General features: G+C 44.1%; 1 protein-coding gene across 1 annotated transcript; it reads left to right on the plus strand.

Annotated features, from left to right (window-relative positions):
• Window positions 1-4,634: 4,634 nt before the first annotated feature.
• On the plus strand, window positions 4,635-5,099 carry LOC126787057 (uncharacterized). The gene has a single exon (XM_050512993.1). The coding sequence runs from the start codon at window positions 4,635-4,637 to the stop codon at window positions 5,097-5,099; it is 465 nt and encodes a 154-aa protein (XP_050368950.1).
• The last annotated feature ends 9,512 nt before the right edge of the window (window positions 5,100-14,611 follow it).

Raw genomic sequence — 14,611 nt, forward strand, 5'->3', positions numbered from 1 at the left:
TTAATTTCCCAAAATGTAAGTATTGTGGAGATGAGTTCTTGGTTGTTGTGCTTTGGGAATCTGAATATTATTGTTGAAGAATATTTTGTAGGTGGTGTGGAGATTTTTGGTGAAGTTGGAGGAATTTTTATAGGTTAAGAAAGATTTTAGGCGAGTAATGCGTTGTATATTTATTTCCATTTTTTTCTAAAATATCTCTTGCATAGGCCGATATGATACTCGATTTAAGAAGAGATCGGATCAACGACAAACATAGCCACATTGAGTGAGTTGGACTTTGTTTTTAAAGAAGTGCATGCAATTACTTATTTAACTTAAAAATTTCTTGATTTAACTATTTCATTTGCGTACGGATTTATTATGCTCAAAGTAAAGTTACTTATCTTTCAAAAGCAAATAAGTTTCCCGATATTTTAATGAGTTCCTTATTATTTGAAATACCCTTCATGAAGTTTTATTAAGTTTTCTCGTAAATAAATTGTTAGCATAGGCTTATGCCCGCCATAATCAGCTCAACTTGATGCACACTAAGGCTAATAAATAGCCAAGCCTCACAGTACTAGCAGAAAGCCAACCGTACTAGCTATGTAACGAGCCGCCCCGCGGCCCAAACCGACTACGGACGTGCCCTCAGGCGCATCCGAAAGAAAGTTCCAGAGAACACCTCAACTAGATTTAATCCCACATCGGAAGATGAGGGAATGATTCACCTCAACTCAGCTATAAAAGGCCAAACCTTTGACATTTTAAGGTAAGCAAACTAAACCATCAACTGTTACTCTGCATAAATTACTATTGACCTGACTTGAGCATCAGATAGTTGAAGACCACGCCGCCGTGGTCTCCACTTTAACGACTCGTGCTACTTGTAACAGGAACGGAACAAGGAGCATGGCATATCTTGTGAACGAATAGTGAAGTGTATCGTCACAGCGTAATACACAACATTAACATTGGCGCCGTCTGTGGGAATACGCAACAAAAAGTTCCTGTAAAACACATGCAGCATTTAGCGAAGCAACTGCACTTCGAAATGAGCACTCCCAACTCTCTACCCCCTATTCCAGCCGACAGTCATGTAGAAGACATAACAGACCTCAGCCTCAACCATCCCCTACCCTCCGCAAACAACCCTGTAATTCTCACCCCTACACCCGAGACGGTCACTAGCACTAGCGCGACTCCCGATCCTGTGATCGTTGCAAGGATGATAAACATGGCCAAAGACCTCGCCGAGTGCCAATAGTGCGAAGCACTGGAACGTGAGAAGGCTGCGGCTTTGCATGCCAAACTCGACAGGATGCAAGCACAGCTGGAAAGGGCCAAATGCAGTCGTTAGCACGAAGAATCTCAGCCGAAGGTAGCGCGCAAACAAAAGGGCGGAAACAAGTAAACATGAGCGTGAGCTTGACCCCCTCCAAACTCGCTAGGAAACGGCCACCATCTCCCAAGCGTATTCGCAACCGTGAAGAGGGAAGCATGAGCGTCACTTCTCGCTCACGACCCCATAACACTGGCCACAATACCGATCCCACGCTGGCCTTGATATTACAGTGGCTAACCGCCATATCAATGTGGACCCTTGAATGTGCGACGCCACCTACGATGAAATTATGACAGAGGCGGTGCGGTACGCTAAGGCGGAATATGTCACATACGGAGGAAAACGAATTCTGGTACCATCAGACAAAAGCCGTACGCCGCAGTCATCTATACCTACAAACACGATCCCCCTACAACGTGAGCTCTTCCCTAGTACATAAGACCGCATCAAAGGAAAAAAAAGAGAGTGGCACCAATCAAACCGCCATGATCGACACAGAGGTCGATATAAGAACATGAAACTCGGCGTGGTGACCACACACCACCGAGGGAAGAAACTCTAGAAGACTTCTTCCACAAACAATAGGGGACAATAAGAAAGCCAGCAAGGTCACAACGCCCTCAAACCAAAACGGAAACTGGTATGTGGTGCAAGTTTCATGAAAATGGGAGCCACAACACGAATGATTGCATAACCCTCCGCACACTGAGAGCCAACGACGATACAGGAGTTCGGACAGCGCATCCAAGAGCATAGAAGAACGTGGTGGCCGCAGTAGAGAACCTACGTTGTAGCAACGTAATTGAGGGCGGGGCCCCAATGACAAGCATGTCGAACTGTGGAAAAAAGCGATTTGCCTGCAACAACTACCCAAAATAAGTGTGCGCCATCACGGAAAGAAACGCCAAAAGGCAGAAGGAATGATGGAAGCAGATCACCTTCATTGAAGAAGAGGAAATCGGCATCTCTCTACCCAACAACGACGTATTCCTCATAGATGCAGTTCTTAGGTGGAGAGTGGGACGTAGGTAAAATGATGATCGATACAGGATCCGCAGTTAATGTCCTATTTAAGAGATGCTACGAGAAGATGGAGCGTAATGGTAAGAAGCTAGTACAAGACCACGAGCCGCTGATCAGCTTCTCCGGTGACATAACCCAACCTCTAGGCTCGGACTACATGACGGTACGCATTGGGACTGCACCGGGCACAGTCTGCGTCGAAGCTGAGTTCATCGTAGTAAGGGCAAGAAATAGACTACGACTTATGAAGCCAAGGCTCCGGCGAATCCTGAATCTTCCTTGAAGAACATCACACCCTTCCCGTACCATCCGGAGTGAAAATTCAGCATTGGCGCTACTCTTAGCCTTACAGTGGAGAGGGACCTAACAAACTTCTTGGGAGAAAGTATGGAAGTATTTACATGGTCATATGAGGATATGCCTGGCATCTTGCCTGACATCGTCATGCACGAGCTACACATCAAACCTTTCGCATATCCAGTTAAACAAAAGCGTCGTAGCTTCGACGACGAAAAAAACATGGCAGGACGCCATGAGGTCGACAAATTGAAGGGCATGAAGTTCATTAGGGAGGTCCAGTACCCAGAGTGGATTTCAAACTTTGTCATGGTCCGTAAAGCCAACAGTAAATGGCGGATGTGTGTGGATTACTAGAACGTGAATTAGGCATGCCCTAAAGATAGCTTCCCTTTACCCAAAATCGACCAATTAATCAACGCAACGACATATCATGAGTTGCTAAGCATGATGGATGCCTGCTCTGGGTACAACCAAATACGCATGAACCCTGCGGATCAGGAAGCTACGACCTTTGTTACTGATAGGGGCCTTTATTGTTACAATGTCATGCAATTTGGGTTAAAGAACGCAGAGGCTACGTATGTGCGTTGCGTCATACAAATGTTCGATAAACACATCGGTCGTGAGATTGAAGTATACGTGGATGACATGTTAGCCAAGAGCGTCAAAACCGAGGACCACGTAGCCAACCTTCGAACCATCTTCAACGTGCTTAAAAGTACAAGATGCGGTTGAACCCAGAAAAATGTTTTTCGGCGTAACGACAAGCAAGTTCCTGGGCTACATCGTTAGTCAATGCGGCATAGAAGCAAATCCGAAAAAAGCACAGGCCATTCTGGACATGGCGCAGCCAGTATTTAAGAAGGATGTGGAGGCCCTTCAGGGCAGACTCGTGGCATTATCACGATTCATCTTAAGGGTGACCGACAAATGTGAGTCATTCTTCAAGCTGTTAAGGCGTTCCAAAAGCAAACTGATTAAGTGGACACCTAACTGCCAAGAAGTCTTTCAGGGGTTAAAAGATTACCTTGCCACGGTGTCATTATTGTCAACCCCGCAGCCAGGAGAACCACTGTACCTTTACCTCATAGTATCTACAACCGCAATTAGCAGTTCATTAGTCCGCCGAGACGGAACTAAAGAATTGCCAGTCTTCTACGCTGGCAGGGCCATGAACGGTCCAGAGACGAGATACCCGACACTGGAACAGTTAGCCCTTGCACTTATCGTGGCAGCTAGACCACAGTATCCATTTACTTACAAATCAACCCCTCAAACAAGTGCTGCAGAATCCAGAACACTCGGGGCGCCTCAGTAAGTGGGCTATTGAGCTGACATAATTTAACACCCGAATACAAGCCACGACCCGCCATAAAGGGCCAAGCCGTAGCTGATTTTATTGCAGAAATGATTCCCCGAGATACGGCGGAGACATCAACATGAGATGTCATAACTCACACCACAATTTCCCCATGGAACTTACACGTGGATGGTTCCAGTTGCGCCAAGTCTAGTGGTGCAGGCATCATCCTAAGTGGACCGGGGGGACTAGAGTTGGAGTACGCTCTTAAATTCAATTTTTCTACTTCCAATAATGTAGCGGAATATGAAGCATTGATTGCAGGACTACAGTTGACCCTTAGCACTGACGTAACTAGTATCAATATATTCAGCGACTCTCAGCGGGTAGTCAATCAAGTCACCGGGTCTTTCACCGCCAAAGATGAACAATTAGCAGCCTACCTGGTATACGTCACGGCGTTATTAAAACGATTTTAATCCTACCACATCACCCAGATCCCGAGGGCTAGTAACGCAAGGGCGGACTCCTTAGCTAGACTTACCACGGCGCAGCCACATCAGTGTCACAAGGATACCAAGGTCGAAGTGCTACACCATCCTTCCATCTCCCAGATTTTACAGAAGATATGCTAGATAGAACGACACCACGGCTCATGGATGGACGAGATCATAGCATTTAAGCGTAATGGCTCAGTTCAATAATGATCACCTCATCACGTGGTGCAAAGCAAGGGGGACTACGCTCAAGTTTTCCTATGTCGCGCACCCCAAGACTAATGGGCTAGTGGAGGCCGCCAACAAACTAATCAAGGGCCTCCTTAGAAAGAAATTGGATGATGCAAAGGGGCTTTGGCCCGAGAAGCTTAACGAAGTACGATGGGAAATCTGCACCACGCCAACAGAGGCCACAGGCAAGACACCTTTTTGTCTAATGTACGGCACAGAAGCAATACTTCTCATCGAAATAATCCAGCCAACACAACGGGTTTCGCTGTTTGACCCCGAGACCAATTCGGAAAATATGCAACTAGATAGAGACCTCTTGGAGGAGAAGGATGCAGCGCGCCATCACAACATCCTAAACAAGGAACGTGTGGCACGCTTCAACATATCTAGAGTAAAGAGCAGAACCCTTCAGCTCGGTGACTGATAGGAGCACTTTGTGCGACATTTTTAACATGTTTTTACCTCAATTTGTACTTTGCTTAGCCCTTATTGTTGTACTATTGAGTCATTGAGTCGTAGTAAGAGTCTTGAGCGGTATTGGATGCATTTTTGTGCTTACATGAGTTAAAACGCATAATTGGTTTAGAGTCCTATTTTGACTAGGAATCCTTTTTAGGTTTTGAAACTAATTATCTCTTATTTATGATTTTATTTTCTTATTTTCAGATTGGATTGAAGAGATAATTAAAGAAAAAAAGATGGAGCCAAGTCATGCAACAATTAAATAGAAGATGATCATTAAAGACATAAAACATGGCATGTTTTAGGGAATAAAACATGACATGTTTTAGGGATTAAAGCATGACATGTTTTAGGGAATAAAACTTTCCATGTTTTATGGATTAAAGCATGGCATGTTTTAGGGAATAAAACTTTCCATGTTTTAGGGATTAAAGCATGACATGTTTATATGAAGAAAGAAGCAATTTCAAACCCTCCATCTTTCCTCTATATATACATGGCTTCACCTCTCAAATAGGATCACTTCTCATTAGCATTCAAGAGCCAAAACTCTACCAAAACACCACCATAAATTTCCCTCACAAATTAGCCAAGCCGTCCACCCCAAAACTATCATCATCTCCACCAAGTTTCACTATTGAAGACACACCTCCAAGGTTCCTACAACGTGTGATTCTCGCAACTCATCTCCATGGCTTCGTCTATTTGTGTTAATCTACAATTCTTTGTCTATGAAGATTGTAAGTTGTTGTTTATGTGGAAATATTGGTTTTGTATTTGTTTTAAAATTTTCAAATTGTATTTGATATTTTTTTGAGACTATGCCGAATCTATGTTCTTATAATTAATGAGTTTGTATTTCTATTGTTGTGTTCTAATCATCTTTCTCATACTTTTAGATAATTTTCAGATATGTGCATATGAATTTAGTGGTTGGATGCAATCCCTAAGATTGTGTTTGAGTGCTAGATTCATCAACCATATTGATACAAATCGAATCATGCCCTAAGTAGGTTCGGTTTGTGTTGATTAAAAGTGGTAAAAATTCTGGAAATTTGCATGTGAAACCATGGTGGGTGACGCCACACATGAAACATGTCTCCAACAAAGATTTGGTGCTTAAATGTAATCTTGTTTGATTTCTACTCTAAGTGTTATTGAATTCGATTGCATCCAAATTTAGATTAGGCCCTAAGTCAATCTAAATGTTAATTGAAATCTTGCATGATTAGATGATCCCCTAAGACTCTAATTGTATTGGTGTCTAAAAAGTATGTAATTGGTCGAATTAGAATGCATGATAGGTTCGAACTTGTAATTATGTGATGTAATGGTAAATTTGGTTTAAGTTTGTTAAAGAGAAGTCGATCATGTAAATAGTAATTTAGGTTTTATTTTAGTAGTTAATAATAAATCTCAAACCCCCCATTATTTGTTAACACTAAAAATTTAGAGTTCCCTTCAATTCCCCGGAAAGAACGATCCCTGCTTATTCTATACTAACAATGATGTTTTACAGGGTTTATTATAGACGTTTTAACCAACGCTCTATCAGTGACTGGGTCCTGAAGAAGGTCCAAACAAAGGTCACCGGATTACGCCTGAGTTGGGACGGACCATAAAAAGTCGTCGAGATTGTTGCACCAAACACGTACTGCAAGGAGGACAAGTACGAAGAAAGACTAGCCCACCCTTGGAACATGTAACAACTTAAGTACTACTATAAGTAAAGGTCCGCGCTTAGCGCAACACATTGGGACTTGGACTGTTTAAGTACTTACGGCACACTGCCAAAGCTATCTTTGTACATTCAGCTACGGCCAAGCTATCAATAAAATGAGGAATTTTTCAAACCATTGATCCTAACTACGCCAGTACACTAGGGTATCACGACAATTAAATTCCTTCGACATCTATTTCATTGTACGCACAACAAAGATAGTATTGAGCATGTAGCCAAAAGCATAAACAACAATCACACAACGTTCGCTACGGCAATAACACATGAAACAAAAACAACTTCGAAGGCCCAAGAGCTTTAGTTCATTAAAATAAACAGTACGGCACACGGCCTATTACAGATTAAAGCTTGAAATATACAACAACAAAAAAAATGAAGCACATCGGGTTCTTCTATTACGCCCAGTCTTTTAACTCCCATCCTGTTCCTCCCTCGCAGCTTGGGCTGTTCAGACGGCATCACTAGTTCGCGAAGTATTTAAGTCCGCAGCTTGCCCCGGTTCGCCTTGCGGCGATTGTGCATCCTGGTGCTCTGTGAGGGAGGAGTAGGAGAAGGAGTCTTCGCATTAGAATCAGACCTGTCATTATCACAAGCTAAACCAGTAGAAGAAGAGTCAGAAATTTCCTTACCATTTTCCTCCTGCGCTTCGGCCTCCGCAACAGAGGAGGGCTGCGAGAAGGGTGGTACCACCTCATGCGACAGAGGCGGCGCTTCCAACCCCCTCTCCCTCAGGCAAACCTCATAGTCTGCTGGATCCAACATCCTAAGCTTCTAGAGTTGTGCAATCATATCACCCACGTCCGTGACATAGTACCCTTCCAAATACTCCGTCATCTCCGGTGACGCCTTGAATGCGACCACTCCATTGACTGTAGCCTCTTCCACTATGCGGGCCTTCTCCACCTCTAATTCTTCCCTCACCTGCCTGAGTAGTCCCTCTGCCTTGACCAGAGTTGACTGCACCGCATCTCTTTTTGCGGCCGTTTGCTGCGCCAGAGATTTGGCTACCTCCCGATGGACAACCTCTTGGCGAAGATCTTCATGCAGGTTCGCTGCATTCTCCAACTTGGCCCTGGTATTAGCTAAGTCATTCTCTAGTATAACCACCCTTGTGGCATGATTGTTGTCATGCTCCGTCACCTCGGCGAGCATACGCCGCTCCTCTAGGACATCCTGCTCCGCATCAAGCAGGTTGAACACCATCTTCGCTGTCCTAGTCGTAGTTAGACCAAGGGGACTGCGCATGTCCAAGCCAGACCCTTCAGGACGCCGTAATCCCCCGAGCCCGGCGCGTTGGTCTAGTAAGACCAGCTTCTCCAAGTCTGTTGCGCCCAGCTGGCTTAGTGGACTACAGTTCAGGGCCGAGAGGTCCTCATACACCCTGGAATCAGTTAAGGTTATTGGCCCCTTCTGGGAGTCTTCTGTCTCTTCGGCTGCGGTGCATCAACCGTCATATCTACCACCTCCTCAGGTGCGGCGGTGGAATTAGCCTTACGCTGAGTGTCGACGGCTTTTTTTGCCTTCTTCTTCTTGCCCCCCTCCAACGATTCTGCCGGTGTAGCCAACCGCGGATCGATGTCTATGCGCCCCACAGCTTCCGCATCGCTACGGCGAGGCAAGCCTTGACATTGAGCAAGGTTGCGTGCGTCGGTACGGGAAGGTCTGCGACATGTGACGAATCTTCAACCTATTTCGCAGTAGCATTCACCTTCTTATTCGCCACTGCCGATTTTTTAGCCATCGCGCGTTGCAACATGGTTAGCGCTAGCCTTTCGGTATCCGCAGTTACGTTGGGATCTTCTTGCTCCAAGAAGCTCGCGTAGCAGACACGCTCCGACTTCTCGAAGTTCCTGTTTACTGAGAGCGTCGTAGCTGCACACACAATCGTAGATCAGTACGCAAAAAAAAAAACAAGGGACGTAGTGGCATCACTCACAATGGCGGCGGAGTAATATTTGCTCAAACAGTAGGTACGGATTGGTCAACACCTTCAAGTCGTGGATCAAGTCCTGACCTTGGCACCTCTGCAGATACATCACAGGATTAACACGGTCAACTTCGCATTACGACAACACCAGCCTTCTTCCTGCTGCACAACATACGAACAATCATACGCCAGTACACAACTATGATGCAGAACTTAATAAATAAAATTAACACCTACAGTTATTTGCTTGAAAGTGTGAAGGGACACGTTTCCCACCCACTTTCTACCACGAAGCTATTGTTTCGCCAGTTAGCTTCCGAGGAGGGTCAATTATCCAAGACTTGGAACTCGCTACACTCGTTCCGCCTAACGAACCGCGCAGTCCCTCCATTTCTGTTACGCTAGTTGTAGTCTATCTTGAAAAAATGATGTACCTCCGCTGCAGTGGGAGACCAACATCCCGACAGGTGGAAGAGCGAGCAGAGGCCGAGAATAACCCGCCACATGTTATAGCTGACATGCCCAAAGGAAAAGCCGAACTCCGCCACCAAACATTGCAACCGCGGATCCAACGACAATTCAACCCATAGCCGCAATACTTAGGGACTGACCAGCGCGTATCCCTCGGGCAGTATCGAGCCGTACTCGTCCACCTCAATATCCTGTGCCACGATCGTAGTCAGCAGCTTGAACTCCTCCACGTAGCCAAGCACTGTGACAGGGTCTGCGCCCTCCAGCTCCTCCACCTCCGATTTTTGCACACCGCCATCTAACCAACGCCTCACATGCACTGGACTCGATGTACTAGTCCCATAAGCGCTTGCAATATGCTCACACACACCTCGGTTTTGACTCGGAATATGGCACACCTCACTCTCCCTGATTTCCTCACGTCTCGACTCCATCATATTAGTCGACTCGCTACATTCCCGATTTTCTAGCACCCTCGCAAAGACTGCGGCACGATCCTTATAACGCGACAAGCTACCCCTGCTTCACCATACCATGTTCAGGTAGTTAGCCTCCAACTCACTCGTCCACGATTCAGACGATGTTGATGTGAACAAACTTTCCTTTCAGGCGCGAAATCGCTGTCAGTTAGTATATTTATCCTAAGCATTACGCCGCAGCAAGCAACACCGCAGCAAAAGGCGAACATCCTAAACCTAGAAGTTAAAGAGTTAATCAGATTTAGCCTAAGCATATGAAGAACATGAAGAACACCAAACCCAGTTTCAGGCTAGACTAATCAACAACCGCCTATACAAACACCCTCCTTAGCCGGAAAACACTTGCCCAAAGATCAAATAGACCCAAAACCCATCAATTTTGACGGAAACCCCAAGCCTAAAATCACTACATCACCCCATAACCCAAAAATCACCAAAACCAACCCAAGATGCAAACACGAATAGGAAGTTTTAATCAATACATACCTTGAAGGCCGATTTGCACAAATAATCCAGGCGAGATTTCGTCCAAGATTGAAGAATAGGGTAGAGAGCAAAGAAGGGAACGAGAGAGCTTTTGGAATTCAAAAAGCTTGGAACTGTCGATAATGACAGTTCTTCTCTCCCTTTCACCCTTTTATATTAACCCCACACTTCATCACGCCCGTTGATCTTTCAAAGACACGTCCAAGCTGTCGATACAGAAAAACGTTACTCACATCTTAACCGTTAACCCAAAAGGTGTCGTCGCATATCTCACCACGTGACATGAGTTACCGAGACGACGCTTCGGTAACATATGCAATAATTACTTCAACCACTAACGTCACCCTCTCCCGAAATGGAACCGTCCACGGCACGTTCACCCAACCTGTACGACACGTGCTGCCCACAACACGAATTGCACCTGTCTCGGCCCACGTCACAACGCTCAAAGATAGCGTCTAAAGACGTCCTACACATAAAGATTTACTACACTATGACGGAGGCACTACGCTCAAAGATAATGTCTAAAGACGTCATACGCGTAAAGATTTACTACTTTATGACGGACGCACTACGCTCAAAGATAGCATCTAAAAACGTTTTATGCGTAAAGATTTACTACGTTATGACGGACGCAATGCGCTTAAAGATAGCATTTAAAAACGTCCTACGCGTAAAGATTTACTACGATATGACATATGCACTGCACTCCAAGATAGCGTCTAAAGACGTCCTACGCATAAAGATTTACTACGTTATGGCGGACGCACTACGCTCGAAGATAGCGTCTAAAGACGTCCTACGCGTAAATTTTTACTACGCTATGACAGACGCACTACGCTCAAAGATAGCGTCTAAAGACGTCCTACGCGTAAAGATTTACTACGCAACGATGGACGCACTACGCTAAAAAATAGCATTCAAAGACGCCCTTTGCGTAAAGACATACTACGCTATGATAGACGCACCATGACCGACAACAACACCTAGAGAGGCTCGCCACACAATTTATTACACCGTCCGCAACTTTGGCATTCCTTAACCGGGGAGTGGAGGGACTCCGAGGGGGGTCCGCAGGACCCACCGCTTATTATGGAAAAATGCTTAATTTTAACTCCCCAGTCAAGAAATTGCCTCCTTAGAATGAGAACTTGTGGGGACTTGTTGGCATAGGCTTCTGCCCGCCATAATCAGCGCAACTATCAGCACACTAAGGCTAATAAATAGCCCAGCCTTGCAGTACCAGCAAAAAGCCAGCTGCACTAGCTGTGTAACGAGCCACCCCGCGGCCCAAACCGACTACGGACGCGCCTTCACACACATCCCAAGGAAAGCTCTAGAGAACACCTCAACTGGACTTAATCCCACATCGGAATATGAGGGAATGATCCAACTCTACTCAGTTATAAAAGGCCAAACCTTTGACATCATAAGGTAAGCAAACTAAACCATCCACTGTTACTCTGCATAAATTACTATTGACCTGACTTGAGCATCAGAGAGTTGAAGACCACGCCGCCTTGGTCTCCACTTTGACGACTCGTGCTAGTTGTGACAGGAACGAAACAAGGAGCACGACATATCTTGTGAACGAATAGTGAAGTGTATCGTCACAGCGTAATACACAACATTAACATAAATTAATTATATTTATATTGGAAAATTTTATGGATATAAAGTTATAAGAATTATTGCATTACAGAATAAAAGAAAGTTATATTTAGAGGGAAGAAAAGAGATTTGTTTTTAATTACCTTACGCGTACCAAATCCCAGAAGTACAACAATACAGTGATCTCGTTTCTCCAGTTATCTGAACGTATACCTCCTCACTCTGCTTGTGTATCGGCGGACGTGTAAGTGTATGACCAGTTTCTCCCTCTCTGCCTGTTGCGCACAGGTGTATGACCAGTTATCCCCCTTGGTCTGCTCATGTTAAGTTCGCTCAACATGAGTGCATGACCAGTTGGTTGCTACGCTCTGCCTATTTTGACTTAGTCATTGTAGATGCATGACCAGTTTAATTTTAGGTACAAGTTTGGTAATACTTCGAATTTGTAAGTTATTTCAGTGATCAAGTTTACAAATGAGTTTTATGTCTACTCTCAGTTAGTTTTCCTTTCTCATGAGATTTAATACAAGAAAAAAGTGTTTATCCTCAATACTAGTTTCGCCATACAGTTGATTCTTGAAGTATTTCTATGTTCTATAATTCAGCGATTTATTTGCTACGACAATGACTTATTGCATGCAAAACTGTTTGCAAAAGAGAAATGATTTGAAGGAAATCAAGATTTATGAGAAGCAGTTTTACTGTTAAATTATTTTTGTCCTCTCACTAAGTTTATTTCATGTTTTCTATGTTTTTTCTCAAGACTCTTTGGTTTTTTTGTCTTGCCCAGATAGGAGCTGACGTTGGTACAGTACTCACGTCGAGAGCATATCCACTCAATCATTAGGGATGCTCGTATATTACTTACTTGAGTTGTTTTTGATTCACGGCAAGGACCTGTCCTTTTCGGGGCTCCCAATGCTCATGGGAACTCACGTGCGCGAGCGGAGGGTAATCCACAACCAGAGCTGCAAGGTATCCCCATAGCCGAAGGTAATACCTCTGACATGAGACTAATCCTTACAGGGGCTCATGTGAAATGGTTCATGTCCGGTATTACACCCGGGTGCCCTAGCCATAGTAATGTCCTCAGTGGCCCAATGAAAGCCGAGCTCTTCGCTTTCAAGGCCCATCAGAAACGTTGAGGTGTATATTGTCATCGCCAACGATCGAGCCCGTGACCAATGCCACGTTTAAGCCATAGTCAAAAGAGTTGTCGCGGTCAACAACCACTACACCACACCCCGTGGTTTACTTACTTGAGCTATAGATATGTTGATATGAGAGTTTTCTGATTCTATGAGCCATATTGATGTTGCATTGAAATATTGGAGAAGAGATACTTAATATATTGTGTTCAATGATGGTTATTGGAGTGTAGTTGGTAGAGAACAGAATGTCCTAGTTGAGAGAAGTAGTGGACTTGTGATTTTTAAAAGTGCATTATTTGACCTAAAGGTTTTGGGGTACTCCATTTTTAGGGGAGGTTATGCCGAATTTTTGACATAATTGTTCTCTAATTTTGGCTACACTTGTCCATTTCGGATTTTAAGGGAAAATCCGAGAGCGAGTCTGTCATTTTACTTCATTTGTTTAGGACGTTTATTTCAGACTTTGGTTTTTTAATAAACGTGTTTTTCCATATTTATTTACTTTGTTTGGGTTTAACTTGTATGAGAGATGACTTGTCACTTCTTTTATTTGGTCTTTGATGCCATACCTAAAAAGATAGAAGCATTGCCGCCGACTGACTTCTCCTTCAGAAAAGAGAAGTGTTCGGTAGTAAGTTGCAAATCAACAAAGTTTTAAGCTTTTGACCATAAACATGGCCGCTCCCCATAAGTCCCTCCATAACCCACCAAACGACTAAACACTCTTCAAATTCCAGTCTTCTCTTCTAATACCACAGTGAATGGGCAAAGTGGAAAACTGTGAAACAAAGTAAAGTAAAATACCGTAATTGGTTTAACTTACCTGGCTTATCCGGTTATCCGTTCAAGGTGAGTGAGCTAGTTGAATTAATATGGCTAATTGCTTTTCTATTTCAATAGAATAAAATAAGTGAGAGGCTACAGGCTAGCCATCCTATTCGTATATATTAATGAGCCGTGCCGCCATGGCCACTAGCATGGAAGCATCCTTCCACTTGCTCAGATGGTGGTTAGTTTTACTTTGCTTTCGGGGGGCGCTTCTTTCTTCTGTCGTTTGCTGGTTTGCTGGTTTACTGGTTTGCTGTTTTGATCGTTGCTCTTTTTGCCTGTTTAGGCTTGCCTGGTGGCTTTTATAAAATTTCAGTTTCTATTCAGCATAGAAAAAAAATTCGAAATACTTGCTCAGATGATGTACCCTACTCCAGTCTCAATAGTCTATCTGTCTGTATCAATAAAATGATACCCTACTCCAGCATGTCTTCGCAAGAGAGTCTTCGTCCAAGTCTTTTTTAAGTCTTCAAACGGGAAAAGTAAGAGCAGTAATTGAGATCGAAGCAACTTAATTAGTTCGTTGTATTCAAAACGGGCTTTACTAGTTAGCCAACTCTTCCCAAAATGGTTGGCAATCACTCAATCCGATCAACAAAATGCCTGGGGGTGAATGGTTGAGTTGTACACGTACTTCAGATCGGGTTATTTATGGGTGCAATAATCGGGGTATTTTTGTCATCCCTGTCAACAAGCAATGTTGTACAAATTTGTTGTGTTAAAAATGACGCCTACTTGAACTGCTAGCCTATAAAATATAAATCTCCTACTTACTGTACT

This window comes from Argentina anserina, chromosome 3 (genome assembly GCF_933775445.1).
Source record: "Argentina anserina chromosome 3, drPotAnse1.1, whole genome shotgun sequence".
Taxonomy (NCBI): Eukaryota; Viridiplantae; Streptophyta; class Magnoliopsida; order Rosales; family Rosaceae; genus Argentina; species Argentina anserina.